A 17,546-nucleotide genomic window follows, 5' to 3' on the forward strand; every position below is an offset into this window, starting at 1 on the left:
GCAGAGTTATAGGAAGCTTTTCTGCTCTTCTGTGTAGTCTAGATCTTTACCACTACCACGAGAGGTAAAAGTGGTGAACTGCAGTATTCTGGATATAAACTGGGCAAAAAAACATGTTCTGAGACATTTTTAAGGTTTTTTGGAAATGAAGGTAATAAAGCTTGATTACTCCAACATTGTCTTATGAGAGCTAGGGGCTCTGAATAAAGAAGAAAGGAGGAAAGGCCAGAAAGGAACCTGTGGGTCTGGCTGCCAGCTGGACCTCACTCCCTCCTTGCCCTGCCTCACCTTCAGCCCACTGTAGAGGTCCCGGTGCAGCCGCTCCATAATGAGCAGCACAGCGATGCTGGAGCCACCACCATAGTTGTAGTCGATGACGGAACCGTGCAGATCCACCAATCGCTCATGCTTCGGCAGAGACCTGGTGAGGAGCGGAAAGGTCTGGGCTAGAGCTAACCTTGCATAGCATGTCACCACAGTGGAAGAAATAACCCTGAGACCATGCATAGTCCAGGCCCAGAGGTAATAGCCCTCAGTACAGAGAGAGGGCAAAGGGAATGGCCTCTCTAACGAGGACAGAGAATTATGGAATCTAAAAACTGACAGGCCTTAAGGACTAAGGAAGAAAGTCAAATGGAAGGATGGGTCTGAGAAATTTGGATGGTGGGGAAAGGGCAGGTAAAAGCAGGAAAGGCCTTGAAGAGAGCACATTTCTGGGCCAGACACTGACATACTGGTCTACAACATTCTGAGACATAGGAATGGAGAGACAAGGCATACTATAGCTCTTGGTACAAAATTTATACCAGGCTTCTAGCTTCTTCTCTGGATCGTTCCCCACAAAGATGAATGAGACCAGAACCTACCTCATGTAGTGGAACTCCAAAGCTAGGTCATTCCAGTGCTTCTCATCTGGAGGGACAACCGACTTGAGGGCACAAGGGAAGTGCCCCCCCCAATTGTCACACAGGTACACCACACCATACTGGCCCCGGCCCAGTTCCTGTCCCAGTTTAGGTTTACCTATAAGGTACAGAGACAGAGATAAGGCAGGAAGGATGGGAACTTGCTGGGCAACCTCCCTAAGATTCTTAGACGTGGACCTGCCTAGAAGCAGGAAGTCACAATTATGCCAGGGGAAGAAATCTGGATGTTTTCTAAACCAGTAGTAACCTAACTGGTTTAATTTAAATAAACTTTGGTTGTATTATTTGAACTATATAAATAGCAGGACCAAACAGACTTCATCAGAAGTTCAAAAATACATCAATGGGTGTTTAGGCAGCTTCGCAAGGAAGCAGCTTTAGACACTGGGATTCTCCAGGGTTGAACGTGAGGATGTCAGGTATCCAGAACCTTCCTCCTCCAATTTACTAGGGAAAAAAAATAAGGACTCACGATGCAGCAAGACGTCCTGTAAAGAACGGCTTTCCAGCGAAAGGCGGGCCAGGCGGGGAGCATGATCTTTCCGAACCTTCAGCCATAGATCTTCAGTTTTCTCCAACCGGCCTGAGTGGCCAGCTTCCAGCTGGGAAGGAAAAAGAAGAAAGAAATATGACTTATCAGGTCCCCAGCTTTGGCTTCCTCACCTATTATATAGGGATAATAATATCTACCTCATGAGGATACCTGTGGGAATTAAATAAGATATATGTAACATAGCTCAGAGATTGGCAGATAGTGAGCATTCATTAAGTAATAATTTTTCTTCCTGGATGCATAATCACATCTCCCTACCCTCCCCTCCACACACATGTACACATGCACACGCGCACACCCCAAAGGGATAAGCAGATGTCACATAACTGCAAACTACTACGGAAGTTGGAATGTCAGCCCTTTCTGTCACTCATTCTTAAAATACTATATAAACTCATATAAAATTCCTACCCCTCGATTTTCATTCCTCACTCAGTGAAGTGGGGAGAAATTGAGTTCCCTCCATTCTCTCTAGAGTTAGAAAAATATCCACATGAAAAATTTACTGATGAAACACCCTGTAACTTGGTATTATCCTTTAACAGAATAGAAAGGAAATATACTGATGATTTTTTTAAAATTATGTAGACAGCAGTAGACAAAACATTCCAAAGTGGATGAGGTTCCTCTCCGATTGATCCAGCTGTATGTCCTTTCCTATATACCCACCTGCCGCAATGAGGCTGCAAAGGCCTCATGAGAACTGTTGAGCCGAGTCCGGAATTGGCTGCAAATGCTCTTGGCCAACTTGGAGGCACTGAGGCTCTCGATGGCTTCCTGGGCCACCTTTCTCTTCCACTCTAGTGTGATGGCAGGTGGGCTCACCCATGTGATGCGCTGGATGATCTGTCAGGATGAGGACAGTGAGAACACTGAGGGATGGGAGACAGGAACCACCAGGAAGAACCAACACCCCTCCCTCTCTGGGTTACCCACTCGTTAGGCCAGGATCTTAAGATAAGAGCTGTATGAAGTCCAACACTCTCCAATTCCATCTACCTCAAAATCAGGGCTCAGCCCAACGGAAAGCATCAAAGAACACTAGGCCTAGTCTGCATGCTCACAAATCAATACATTACATTCAGTACTGGGGGTGCCTGATAAATCCCTTTCTAAATACAGCAAATAACTCTACGTAAGAGTCAGATGGAACATCAGAAAGGAAACCACACTCATGGCCTCTGGCAACAAAGCCTGGTTCTGAGAAAACACTTAGGTTGGGAAAAAGAAATATGAAGAAGGTAGTGAAGTAGGGTTTTATGGCTCCATAAAATATCATTTAGACACATCACTTTTAATAGTTAAAGGGGGCACTGTTAATAATTATTTCAGAACAGGCATAAACCAGGATTCTCCCAGGCAGGCAAACCAGGACAAAGGGCCACCTGCCCTGACAGACATCAGTTTGTTTAGGACAGACATCCTAGACATCAGTTTCTGTTGGAACGACCAAGATTCACCTAAGCCAACTAGGGGCTGAAAAACACTTCTCTAAACAACCTCTACCTGTTTGATTTGCTCCCACAGCATCCTTGTAACTGAGGACCCTGAGTGAAATGTGACTTCAACATGATAGGCAGCATTTAAGATCTGAAAGACAGTACACAAACGAAAGTCAATATTCCCTGAGTAGAGTGGCTAATTAAAAATGCAATAAATGATATTTATTTCAAGAACATGGTCCAGTTCCAAGGTTCCCAAATCTATCCCTCAGTATATGTGCAGAGTCAATGCAGGCTGATCATCTATTTGGTGACTATTTGGGCTCCTTTACTTCATCTTCATCTTCTTGCTCATTGACTTAACTGCAATTTGACAATTCACAAGCACCTCCCACAGGCAGTGGTCATGAGATAGGAAAACAAAATAAAATTCAAACTGGACTGGCAAAAAGTTGAAAGGGAAATTCTTTTTTTTTTTTTTTTTTAAATTAATTAATTAATTTATTTTTGGCTGTGTTGGGTCTTCGTTTCTGTGCGAGGGCTTTCTCTAGTTGCAGCAAGCGGGGGCCACTCTTCATCGCGGTGCGCGGGCCTCTCACTATCGCGGCATCTCTTGTTGCGGAGCACAGGCTCCAGACGCGCAGGCTCAGTAATTGTGGCTCACGGGCCCAGCTGCTCCGTGGCATGTAGGATCTTCCCAGACCAGGGCTCGAACCCGTGTGCCCTGCATTGCCAGGCGGATTCTCAACCACTGCGCCACCAGGGAAGCCCGAAAGGGAAATTCTTGACTAACTTGAAGCTGTGTTCGTGGGTGGATTCTGTTTCATGTGTTATCTGTGACACACTCTTTACTACCCTTTGAGTACCTGTTTGAGATAATTACTGGTGATGTGAACCGAGACATCCTGAGACTTCTCCAGGCTCTGCAGACACCGTTCTAGGGTTCCGACGAAGCTCTCACGTAGGTAATCCACAGAGCTGATCAGCTTGTTAGCCACTGCTTGATTAAGCCGGGAGATGATGAGTTCCTGGATCTGTCGGATGCAGCATTTGATCTCTCTGGTGCCCACTGGTTCTCCATTCTCAGGGACAATGACATCTATGGAGGCAGAGCAAAAAGCTAGTTGGCTGTGAGGGGAAGGGGCAGGCACACTGAATAAAGGCAGCTCCCAAGTCAGACCCAAGGAGCTACCATGAACAACAGCTACTAAAATGCATATGGTTGACAAACTGACTCTCAGGATGACCACGGGCCATGCAATCCTCAACTACTTAAGGCATCTAAGAATCGTGAGAAGGAGCAACTGTGTACAGAATGAACCTATTGATTTTGTCAGCTCTTATATCACATTTATAGAAGAGGAGGAACAACATTTATTGACTGCAGACTATTTGAAATGCACAGTAAGTATTTTTCATATGTAATCTAATTTAATCCCAACAACAACACTGTCAGGGGTATACTACTGGTTATATTTTATATGTCAGGAAAAAGCCTCAAAGAGAGAATAAAGTGGGCACTGGGAGGGGATGGTACAGTTAGGAAGTAATATAGCTAGCATTTGAACCCAAAGCTCATGGATTCCAAAACCTCTGATCTTTGTAATAACTCACACTTCCTAGCATATTAATGAGAAAAATCCAAGAGTCAAGAATTCAATTTTAATCAACTACTAGAGAAATAAAAAGTAAAACTGGAACGTTGTCCCCACTATGCTACTAGCTCTCAGGATTAGAAAAGTCTGTTTTGCAAACCAGAGGATAGAAGAACTTAAGAGAAGACAAATCACCTATAAAAATTCCACTCCTAAAAAGGCCCTCTCTAATGTTAGAAACTTATATTGGTACCACCTCTTTGGAAGAAATCTGGCAATATCTATCAAAAATTTAAGCTAACCAGCCAATTAACAAAAGAAATCTATACACCCTTTGACCCAACTATTGTTTCTGCTTCTAGGAATTACTTTTCTAGACATATACCCTTACAAGTCTCAAATATATGCATGCACAATGATGATCAATGCAGTATACTCTAAGAAAGAAAGAAAAAGAAAGAGAAAGAAAGAAAGAAAGAAAAAGAAAGAGAAAGAAGGAAGGAAGGAAGGAAAGAAGGAAAGAAAGGAGGGAGGGAGGGAGGAAAAGAAGGGAGGAAGGAAAGGAAGAAAGGAAGGAAGAAAGGGGCTTCCCTGGTGGTGCAGTGGATAAGAATCCGCCTGCCAATACAGGGAACCCAGGTTCGAGCCCTGCTCCGGGACCATCCCACATGGCTGTGAAGCAGCTGGGCCTGTGAGCCACAACTACTGAGCCTGCGCTGTGGAGCCCACGAGCCACAACTACTGAGCCCGCGTGCTACAACTGCTGAGGTCTGTGCGCCTGGAGCCCGTGCTCCGCAACAGGAGAGACCACTGCAATGAGAGGCCCGTGCACCACAACGAAGAGTGGCCCCCCTCGCCGCAACTAGAGAGAGCCCGCACGCAGCAACAAAGACCCAATGCAGCCAAAAATAAATAAATAAAATAAATAAATTTATTTAAAAAAAAAAAGAAACCAAGAAACAGCCTATATATCCAGCAGTAGAGGAACGGTTAAATAAATTAAGGTATATCCTTTAGAAGAAGATAAATTTCTCTGCACATCTATGGAGAGATCTCTAAGATATGGGATAAGTGAAAAAGCAAGGGCAGAAGAACATATAGAGGAAAACTAGATGACTAGGAGACAGTATCTTTTTATCTTTGAGTAAAGTACCATGTTTCTAGGTATTATCTTCTCAAAACATAAATAATTTATAAAGTATGTATGTCATGATACCTAGTGTGCATGCATTACCTTTATTTTAAAAGAAACAAAAATCAGTAATAAAAATCTGGCTCCATAGGATATGTGGCAGCTCTCTTCTAAATCTACTTGTCATTGCCTCAAGGATACCCAGAATGTATTAGAACAAGGTAAGAAGCAGCACGTAAGTCCTGTCTAAGATGTAGCCAACTAGGTAAGTAGAACCACAAGTCCACGATGTAGTTAACAGAGCCAGACATTTGATCTACTTGTTCCCAGTTACTCCACATCTGAGCTAACCACTGTGTCCCAGGTACCAAACATGGTATACCTGGTACATGATAGACAATCAAATGTTTCATTGACTGCTCCACCTACCTGCCCTGACAACCCTTTATCATGTCTACTCTGATGCTGGCATTGATGCTCCAGGGTCTTTTACTCAGGCACTGAATTAAATTAAACATTCAGAAGATTTCCTAGGATTTCCACTGCAAGTGAGCACTTCTCAGCAACTCCTCCCTACAATGGGAATTCGCCAAAGAGGTATCTTTGTTCATCTTTAGAAAGACCGATAAGAAATCAGGCATCCTATGCTTGCTAAAGTATATTTCCTTTGTATCTATAAGTGTGACAAACATATACCATCACTCACACACTCATTCATTTTCCAAAGATGTACTATACACAGACTCTGTTATTTGCTGCAAGGGATATAGTGATGAATAAAGACCCAGATCCTGTTCTTCATTTCTAGGATTTTAGAAAATAGAGGAACATAAATATAATAATAAGATAAAAAAGTGAAATACACCAGAAATTTCAGTTCCAGATGAAATTCTATGGGAGTCCAGATGAACTGCGATCATTATTAGCTAAGAAAATTAAAGACAACTTCATGAAAAATGTTGTTTGGAAGAGGCCTTGAAGGGTACGTAGGATTTGAAAATTCACAAACAAAAGACATTCAGGTTTAGGGCAGGGCATAAGCAAAAAAAAAAAAAAAAAGTAAAGGAAGCATGCAGAGGACAGGAAGCAGTTGAGACCAACCAAAAAAGAAATTACAGGAAGGTGCATAGTGGGAAACAAGACTGAGAAAGTTGGAAATGGCTAGGCTTTGGAAGATCTTGAATACTCGGCTAAGGAGTCTTAACTCAGTCTGTAGAAATAGAGCCAGTAAAGATGAACTGGAGAAAGGAGAGAAAGATGTCAGTGAGATCAGTCAGGTAACAATAGTTCAGTTAGACTAAAGAGGAAGGAATAGAGAAGCAAAGGTATATATGAAATAGGGAAGAAGACTCAGCAGGACTTGGCGACTGACTGGTTACGGGAACGGGAGAAAGAAAACAGTTAAAGACCATGCTGAGGTTTTTGTTTGTTTGTTTAAGACTTTTTTTTACTTTTAAAAATTTTTTTATTTTTATTTTTTTTATTTGGCCGAGCCACGCGGCACATGGGATCTTAGCTCCCTGACCAGGGATCAAACCCATGCCCCGTGCATTGGAAGCGTGGAGTCTTAACCACTGGACCACCAGGGAAGTCCCCATGCTGAGGTTTTGAAGCTGGTTCCCAGGAAGATGGTAGCATCGGTAACTGGGAACAGATTAGGAAGCAGTAAAGCATGGAAATTAAGAGTATGGGCTCAGGAATCAGACTGTCTAGATTCAAATTCTGCCTCTACTATTTAGTAGCTGTGTGACCTTGAGCAAACTACTTAACCTGTCTAAGCCTGAGTTTCCTCATCTAGAAAATGGTAATAAGCAGAATCCACCTAGGGAGGTTGTTTTAGAAAAAAACAAAAACAAAAAACTGATGCTAGGTCCCATGTCAGAAATGCTGATTAGTAGGTCTGGAGTGGTCTTTAATGGTCTCAAGCATCTACATTTTCAAAAAGCCTCCCAGGTTATTTGGATGCATAGCCATGACTGAGAACCTAAAGGGTAACTTGCAAACCACATACTTTAATTAATAGGTAGTAGAGCTAATGTTCATGCAGAAGTCAGTATACAAAGTCCGTAGCATCTAAACCTCAGACACCAAAAGACCAGGCTAAGCATTTGGCCCAGTTTTGTTAACAGTCATTCATGAAGAATGGGAACGTCAGAAAAGCTAAAACCGCTACTTTGGGAAATCCTTCTGAGTTAGGTCTCAGGAGCAGCCTGAAAAGAAAATGAGACCATGACACACAAAAAAGAACCGACGAAGAAGCATGGACCATGCCAAAGGAGCCAGGGTTAAAGCATGACTTAGTGACATTCTTCAAGCAGCTCCTCTCCAGTTTTATCAAGGTCAAGGGGATACAGATATAAACTGGAGACTAAAGAGCACTACTGGGATGAATTTACCAAAAGCTGGACTAACAGTCCTAGGAAGGAATGATGGTGGAATCTTCCAGGAAGGTCTCTCAGAACAAGAGAGGCCACCTTGGCTAAATGATTTAAGGTGGGCTCCTGCTAATGACAGTGGGGGTAGGTGAGATGATCCTGAGGTTCCTTTGGGCTTCAGAATTAATGTACTCAACTTCCAGCTGGAAAAGAGTTAGAGGATGCTGTAGTCCCCGCACCCCATCAAGTTCTCTAGGACCTACCTTTAAACTCCATGTCGGCAGCATCATCCAGAAGTTCCTCCTTCATGGTGTTAAGCGTCTCAACGATCATGTCCTTCATTTCCTCCTGCTTTCGGTTGGCAATATTCATCAGTGATTCGTACAACTCATTCTCCTTTTTTCGTGTATATTCTAGACGTTTGGGAGTAATCTGCAGGTCCCGCTGCATGTCAAAGGCCTGGTTAATAAAGATGTCGAGGCAGCGGCAGTGCACCAGGTTCAGGGCCTTGGCTGCGTCCACCAGGTGAGTCTGTAGCACCTGGTGAGAAAATGTGTTCAAGTGTCTCAGCTTCTCACTTTGCTCCACCAACATGCTCTGAGCTTTGGTGTCCTGGCTGGGGGTCCCACAGTTACAGTGACTGCTGCTCAGATAGCCCAGGTCAGTTAGCTGGCGATGGAGTGGTGATCTTTCATTCTCCATTCTTCTGGTGGAGGAGCTGATTATCTCCGAGCCCAGCTTCGGCACTTTGAAAAAGAATACGGGAAAGGAGAAATACTTTCGGATTTCCTGAAGCTCTTGCTCATCCCTTTCAGAGAGTTCATCTTTGTGGAGTGCATAGGTTATCACAGGCAAGAAATCATTCACCAAGTCACCCAGAACATCCACTGTGGGCCGGAGGCCTTGGCACGGTGCTACCACAATGTCCACTTCCTAGAAGGGGAAGGGGGTCATATCAGCACTTCAGGGTCAGAACCAATCCTTGCCTCCCCAAAGTCCCACACTGAGACCAAAATCCAGATCTATGATGGGGCAACTGAACTTCGGTATGCCCCAATCATTTGTCCACCTCCTTCCTTGGTTACCAAGACTCCCTGGTGCAGCCTACGCAGGCAGGCACTCGTCTAGAGAGAGTGAAAAAACAAATAAGTAGAAAGGATGGCAGTCCTTTTAGCCATTTTAGATAAAAAAGAATATTTAGTCCCTTTTGTTGCTTTGGAAACTCCCATTAATTCCCTCTGATGAAGAAATAAGACAAATAGTAGATGAAGAAAGAACTCTTAACAGACTGGGAGTGAATCTGCCTAGAACATTCCTCCCCCTCTTTCTAACCTGACTAACTCATCCCTATCTTTCTAACCTGGCTAATTCCCAAGGTCCTTTAAATCTCAATGTATACATCGTGTCATTCCCCTCGGGAGTCTTTCCTATTACACAATCCCGAGCACTTCTCTACTTCTCCTTTTCTTAATGTTCAACACATTTATAATTTATTTATTTAAAACCTAATTTTTTCCCATTAGCCTATAAACTCTTTGAGGACAGGGACCATGTCTATCTTGTTCACTACTATAACTCCAGTGCCTAGTACAGAGTAAGTCCTTAACCTTGTTGAATCAATCAATCAAGCAGCAAACTAAAGGCTATATCTGCCAAACATTACCGTCCTATTCTAGGAGTTGGCAGGCATCCCAAAGTCTTAGCCACCTAAGTCTTAGTAATACCTTTATGCTCATGCTCACTTGCTCTGGCAGACACTAAGGTTTGCCTATCCAATATTTAACCTCTGCATTATTCGGAAGGCAATGTCTTTTATAGACAGGGGTGGCCAATAACAGGTGGGGCAACAGGAAAGCTCTTTAATGGGTTGATTCTATTAGTAAGTACACCCTTTGGACTTGCCCTTCTTGCTTGGAGCACAGATGTGACAGACAGAGCAGCAGTGATCATCTTGCAGTCCTTGGGCAAACGTGAGAGTAGAAGCCAGCCCTGAGGATGATGAAGCAAAAAGAAATAGGGGGACTTCTCTGTGGCACAGTGGTTGGGAATCCACCTGCCAATGCAGGGGACATGGGTTCAAGCCCTGGTCCAGGAAGATCCCACATGCCGCAGAGCAACTAAGCCCATGCACCACAACTACTGAGCCTGCGTGCCACAGCTACTGATGTCTGCGCGCCTAGAGCCTGTGCTCCGCAACAAGAAAGGCCACTGCAATGAGAGGTCCATGCACCACAACGAGGAGTGGCCCCCGCTAGCCACAACTGGGGAAAGCCTGCGCGCAGCAACTAGGACCCAATGCAGCCAAAAATAAATAAATAAATAAATAAATTAATTAATTTTTTTAAAAAAGAAAGAAATAGGGAGCTTGGATCTCTGATGACTACAGAGCTGCCACACCAGCCCTCAACTGCCTAGCTTTAGACTTCATTTATATGAGGGAGAAAAAGTAACCTCTGTCTTGCTTAAGCAAGCCCCTATTTTTCTGATTGTTACATACGATGGAAACCAATCATAACTGATAAACCCAACGCCTAAAGTGAGTTTCAAGAATGATCTTTGGTTTAGAAACAACTTTCCACAGGTCCTTTCCCTAGCTAGTAGTTTCTTTTTATTGTTCTACTTCTTTCCTAAGGATCTTGAAGCACTTAAGAGCATGTATTTCCATCCATGCACAGGTTCCTCCAAATCTCTGAAATTGCCTACTTTGCCTGGCACTCCAGACCTAAGTGCTGACCTGGAGACTTGTGCCTATATCACCATTGCAGGCACACCAACTCCAAAGTCTGCAGACTCAAAATCAATCCTTTGCAGAATTCTAGTACATTTTAAAGAGTTATGAAAGAACTCAACACAAATCTGCTCAAGTCTGTGTTCTTAACAGTTATCAGATGTTGCAAATTTACTTTATTTGAAATCTAAGATCTGCAATTTGTTTATTTTCTTTCAGACTAATACTCTGTTTTTATTCCTTTTTTGAGCAAGAGGTATTATTGATGAAAGATTTTTAAAAATCAAAACCTGGGATCTTTTCCTTTTTGATCTCCTCCAGATAAGGAAGAAAGGGCTGGGAAATGCCAGCCTATTGTTTCTTGTAGTGTGTGGTTTGTGTGTGGGGTGTGTGTGTGTGTGTGTGTGTGTGTGTGTGTGTGTTGAAGGACAGAGAAAGAGAGAGAGAGAGAGACAGCGCTCTCCTATTTCCAGCAAAGTACAAAGGTCTCACCTTCTTCCTCAACAAAGAACTCATAAATTTTATTCTCAGGTAGGTCACAGAACTTTCATTTGGCTGGCCACTTTGAACTCCCTAAAGCTAAAAGTGCTTTTACCATCTCAGCATTTGTAATTTGAGCAAACACTGTATAAATCCACGTGCTTTCTACCCAAGCCTAGGCCAAGAAGAAATTTGCTGTTTCATGTGTGCCTCGAATTGCATGGAATGTTTTCTGATTGGAAGACTAATGTGACACTCACCCTGCTATTCAAAACAAGCCCCTTCACTACACTGAGTCACACTGCTGGAGTATCAGTCACTTCATGAGGCACATTCAAAAAGTGGGTAAGTAAGAACTTTTAGGGTTTAGAGTACAACATGCAATTGCCTAAATGCCAACACTTTAATTACATATAATAATTAGATAGGCTAGAAGAGAATCCCAAGAACTGAAAATTTATAACAAGACAATTATAGATGACAGTGGTTTTTAAAAATATTTTAAAAATTGCTTCTGTCTTAAGTATATATCTTTTTAAAGGTATAAATCAATCAAACTTATTATAGAAATATTAAGGGAAGAAAGCCTAAATATTCAAAACCAAAGTTAAGTGTTGTTTAGAAAGTTTTCAGGAAGAATTTTGTTTGCTTGTTTATTTGATGGATTTTCTTAAAATTCTAAAATAAACTTACAGGTTTTCCTCAAAGGACCATTTTGTGTGTGTAACACAACCATCAGCCAAAGCTGCCAAGTCCATTTGTAGAACCAATATCCTTTGTAAGGGACAGTTGACTTAATTTGCTCATAGTTGCAAATTCATTTTTAAAAAAATGGATTCAGTGGATAAAGAAGATATGGTATATATATATATATATATATATATATATATATATATATATATATATATATATATATATATATATATATATATATATATATATATATATATATATATATATATATATACACACACACAGTGGAATACTACTCAGCCATAAAAAGAATGAAATTTGGCCATTTGCAGTAACATGGATGGACTTGGAGAGCATTATGCTAAGTGAAATTAGTCAGATAGAGAAAGACAAATACTGTATGATATCACTTACATGTGCAATCTAAAAAATAAAACAAACTAGTGACTATAACAAAAAAGAAACAGACTCACAGATACAGAGAACAAACTAGTGGTTACCAGTGGGGAGAGGGAAGGAGCAAGGGGCAAGATAGGGGTTATGAGGTACAAACTACTATGTATAAAATAAATAAGCTACATGGATATATTGTACAATACAGGGAATATAGCCCATATTTTATAATAACTATAAAGGAATATAACCTTTAAAACTTATGAATCACTATGTTTTACACCTGTAACATATTATATATCAACTATACTTCAATTTTTAAAAATTCCCCAAAAATGAATTCTGATGGTAGGTACTGCCTGGTACATTGGCACCTAGAAAGAAGTTGTCTACTCCTAAATACATCTTGTACTAAACAAAAATGGATAGAAAACAAGTACCATGCTCTCTCTTCTCCGTTCCCCAGTTAATTAACTTGTGCAGTCGGTCTCACTGTTCTGACTATCAAGACTGTTGGAAGACAGGCAAAAAGAGCTGCTGGCTGAGACCCTGGCAGCAGTACAAATTAGACTGGAATGTGATATGTGATTCTGCAATACTCACGGCAAAGGGATGACTCATGCCTGACGGTTATAAACAAAAAGGGAAGCCAGCACTGTCTCCTGGAGACAGGGAGTGAAAAAAAATTCACAGAGAGGATGAGCCCTGTTCTGGGCCCTATTATGGCCACCTGAGAGGGAAGACTGACCTCAGACTGTTTCATGGAAGGCTGTATTCCTTCCTGGCACTTAGAACAGTGTCTGGCACTTAATGAGCATCCAATAAATAAATGTGCAATTGGACTTCCCTGGTAGTCCAGTGGTTAAGACTCTGTGCTTCCACTGCAGGGGGTGCGGGTTCGATCCCTGGTCGGGGAACTAAGATCCCACCTGCTGCTTGACGTGACCAAAAAAACAGTAATAGTAAATAAATAAATAAATGTGCAACTACTGGATGAATAAATGATGCCTTTACTACTTGCTCAAAACCACTTTCAATCATCATATATAAAATTTTCTATTTTTAACCCATATCCCACACATTTATCTGGAACTGCTATTTGCATCTACTCCAAGAATGAAGCAGTGAGTAAGCATTTTGCTCCTAACTCAATCAAGGAAGAAGAATCCCAGGGAATCATGAGAGTATGCCATAATTCCCATTTTGAGTCACAGCAAATTCCTAAAGAGATTTCTCTTTTAGAATACATCTGCACAAATCTGTCGAATCTACATAAGTTGATATATTACCATCAATTTTTCTGGCAAGACTAAGAGAATGTAATAGAAAGGAGATTGCTACTCTGCAAACACCAGAATTTACCTCTCTGGTTTTGTTTTTTATGTAAAAGTTTTTTATGTAAAATGACACTACCTTAAGTGCCAAGAAGAAATGGCTCAATCACTGAAGCCTGACCACTTCCTAAGAATATTGGCTCTTACTGGTGAGGACTCCTTACTCTATGGCTCATGGCACATTACCGAAACTCGATGATAGGTAAGGATGATTATCTTAACTGATGGTTCAAACAGAAGATGATCACATACTCAGGTAGGTCATAAATATCTTTGCTTTCTCTATAGCTCTGAAGCCTCATTACATCACACAGAAGAGAAGTACCTAACTATATAAGAGTCCTGCCCTTGCCCAGCAACTGACACAGACTCGACTCCAATCCCTGTCTCTGTATGCTACCTATCGTCACTATCAATTCTCCTCCCATGCCCACTCTCACAGGGCAATGGGAGGTTTTTCCCATCTGTTTTTACACAGGATTGATTTTTCCTCATTTTTATACAGTTCTCTGAACTATCACTCTTAAATGTCAATTACATATTAAGGCAAATACCTCCCTCTTCTTGTTACATTGTAGAAAATCCCTTTACTTTTGGTCCAAACACTCTCCACTGGGGAGCTGCGACTGACTGAGATGCTTTCTAGAATACAACAGGCCACAAGCAACTGTGTCAACCCAGAGCTTTACCCCAGCAGTCAGCATAGAACAAATATAAGCTCATCTCCCTACCTAGTAAAAAGTAGGGAGTGGTAACTCAGAGGCCATAACAAGACTTGGGAAAAACCATAATCCCAACCAAAGCCCTGAACTAGCCACAGAAAGCATGAGACCATCATGCTAAAAGTGGAAATATGTTTACAATCCCAAACAGCCCAAAGTGAAGGCTTTAGCTCTGTGTCTCAACTCATAAGCATGAAGCCCTTAAGGATCAGAACTATCTGATTTCATACTGTGATGAATGAGATAACAGACAAGTTGACAAGAATGTACTGAATAGCGTCTGTGCAGTCTATTGGGTTGGCCAAAAAGTTCGTTCGGTGAGGGAATACATTGTTTAATAAAATTCTTGGTGAAAATGAAAAACGTGTCTTTTATTTTTACTTAAAACCAAATGAACTTTTTTGACAACTCAATACCTTGTGGATATTCAAACATCCAGGTACCCACATATACAGATAAAAGTAGGAAAGTGAAGCTTTATTCTCTTATCACTTACTAGACCCATCAAGAGAGACAATAGTAGAATGCAGAAGAAGGAAGAAGGGGAAACTTTACCTTTTAACTTTAACTTTTGTATTTTTTACCTTTTTTATAACATCTCTCCTTTCATTTTATTACAAAAGCACTTCATAATAATTATGAAGAACTTTGCTTCTAACTAGAGCAGAATAACTCTAAGTAAGCTGGAACCAGAAGGACTTAAGTTTGACAAAAGGAAGGAGTTCCACCATGGATGGCTGTCAGAGAAGGGACAGGTGACTGAGAGAATAGGAAATCCTCTTCTCAAGGACACTGATTAATCATTCAAAGGGAGCCTTACTAAGTGCCTGACACTGTTCTAGATGCTTTACATCTAGTCTCTTATTTAAGCCTCACACCAGTCCTAAAAGATACAGATTACTACTTCTATTTTACAAATGCGGGACACCCCAGCACCATAGTCACACAGTTAAGTAACCAAGCCAGGATGTAAGTCCAGGCCCACCTAACTACAAAGACTGTGTTTAAACAGTAACTGAAGGTCCACTGTGTCAGGAACTGTCTGGGCTGGTGTTAGGAAAGTTCTGAAAGAAGAATAAAGGATGGACAAGATGATTTCAGGGACCCTAACAGTCCTACTGTCTATGTTAAAAAGTATACACTGGCTATAAGTAAAAGCCCTGCTCTGCTATGAAACAATGCTGCAAAAGAAGTCAAAAAGAAAATATTTTTAATTGCCCAAATAACAGAACTTCTGCCTGCTGACAGTACTTTCAACCTCTGCATCTCTGAATCAGGGAGGATTCCCTACGGCCACCATCCATTACCCAAAGGGAAACACAAACAGATCTTTGAGATAGTGAAAACAGAAAGAGACGCCATTTGGTGCAGGAAAGAGGTAGATAGGATCCTTAAAAAGGGAGAAAACAGAAGAGGAAGATTAAGACCATAATCTCTTGCCAGATTTTCCCCCAAAAAGCTAATCTTAGAAGGCCAAAAATGAATCAGTGGTGGTGAATTGAGAAAATATAGCCTCAGCTTTAAGCTGTTCTTTTTAAGAGGGATCAAGGCTACTATAGTGAGCATAGGGATTTTTAAAAGAATCTTGCCTCTAAACCACATATATCCTTAACAGGTACAATAAACCTATTAAGAGTATTACCAGGTTTCTTGGCAAAGAGCAATGTATTGGTTATATTTCACTATGTATGTTAGTGTGTGTTAGGGGAAAGGCAAGAGCGATGTTAAATTCAAAGAACATAGAATTACTGCCTGGAAGGAACTTATAATTTAGCATTTTCCTGAACTTCCCATATCCTTTTTTAACACATCACTTTAGTTCCCCTTTCTTTTTGCCCCATAAAATCAGGGTTTCTTTAATTATATTTCTAGAATAGCATTATTTCTCTTATACATATTACCCCAACTTTGTTTCTTTTCCCTTAGAAACGGCCATCTTTGACCTAATTCTATATACTCTCTCCTTACAAAAGTATCTGCTTACCTTGAAGATAGTCACCCAAGCTTCTTTCCAACTTTTTACCAGTCAACTATTATCTTTCAATCTAGATACATTCAAGAGAAGACATGGCATCTAACTAAAAGTAAGCAACACATAAATTTAGTTTCATAAGGCGCCAAAACAAATACCAAAAACAAGACAAAAATTGAGAAGCTAGTTTTCTAGCAACAAACAATGTTTAGTAAATTTGGGGGTTAAAATTTTGCATAAATTTGTGATTTTTAGTAAGATACTTTGATTTGGGGTTGTGAAAGTATTAACTGCTGATAAATTAAAACTAACAGTGTCTGTATGGATCAATGGAACAGAATAGAGAGCCCAGAAATAAACCCATACACCTACGGTCAATTAATCTCCGACAAAGGAGGCAAGAGTATACAATGGAGAAAAGACAGTCTCTTCAGCAAGCAGTGTTGGGAAAGCTGGTAGGTCAGTCTCCCAAGGCAATAGAAATAAAAGCAAAAATAAACAAATGGGACCTAATCAAACTTATAAGATTTTGCACAGCAAAGGAAAGCATAAACAAAATGAAAAGACAACCCTACAGACTGAGAGAAAATATTTGCAAATGATGTGACTGACAAGGGCTTAATTTCCAAAATATATAAACAGCTTGTATAACTCATAACAAAAAAACAAACAACCCAGTCAAAAAATGGGCAGAAAATCTAAATAGATATTTTTCCAAAGAAGACATACAGATGGCCAATAGGCACATGAAAAGATGCTCAACATCACTAATTATTAGAGAAATGCAAATCAAAACTATAAGGAGGCGACAGAGGAATAGATAAAGAAGATATGGTACATATATACAATGGAATATTACTCGGCCACAAAAAAAACCAAAATAATGCCATTTGCAGCAACATGGATGGTCCTAGAGATTGTCATACTGAGTGAAGTAAGTCAGACAGAGAAAGACAAATATCATATGATATCACTTATATGTGGAATCTAAAAAAATGATACAATTGAACTTATTTACAAAACAGAAATAGAGTCACAGATATAGAAAACAAACTTATAGTTACCAGAGGGGGAAGAAGGGGGGAGAGATAAATTGGGAGACTGGGATTGACATATACACACTACTATATATAAAATAGATAACTAATAAGGACCTACTGTATAGCACAGGGAACTCTACTCATTACTCTGTAATGACCTA

The 17,546-nt window shown here is 40.8% G+C and overlaps 1 protein-coding gene across 3 annotated transcripts in view; it reads right to left on the reverse strand.

Annotated features, from left to right (window-relative positions):
- The window catches only part of DSTYK (dual serine/threonine and tyrosine protein kinase), a 57,843-nt gene that overhangs the window by 9,857 nt on the left and 30,440 nt on the right, over positions 1–17,546 (reverse strand). For all 3 annotated transcript variants that reach the window (XM_068541572.1, XM_068541571.1, XM_068541573.1), the window contains exons 3-9: positions 8,287–8,956; positions 3,788–4,020; positions 2,986–3,069; positions 2,149–2,325; positions 1,399–1,528; positions 867–1,023; positions 289–421 (exon numbers count right to left, since the gene is read on the reverse strand). In XM_068541572.1, the coding sequence (XP_068397673.1) occupies positions 289–421; positions 867–1,023; positions 1,399–1,528; positions 2,149–2,325; positions 2,986–3,069; positions 3,788–4,020; positions 8,287–8,956 (1,584 nt within the window). The remainder of the gene's footprint in view (positions 1–288; positions 422–866; positions 1,024–1,398; positions 1,529–2,148; positions 2,326–2,985; positions 3,070–3,787; positions 4,021–8,286; positions 8,957–17,546) is intronic.

Source organism: Eschrichtius robustus, chromosome 3 (assembly GCF_028021215.1).
Source record: "Eschrichtius robustus isolate mEscRob2 chromosome 3, mEscRob2.pri, whole genome shotgun sequence".
Classification (NCBI taxonomy): Eukaryota; Metazoa; Chordata; class Mammalia; order Artiodactyla; family Eschrichtiidae; genus Eschrichtius; species Eschrichtius robustus.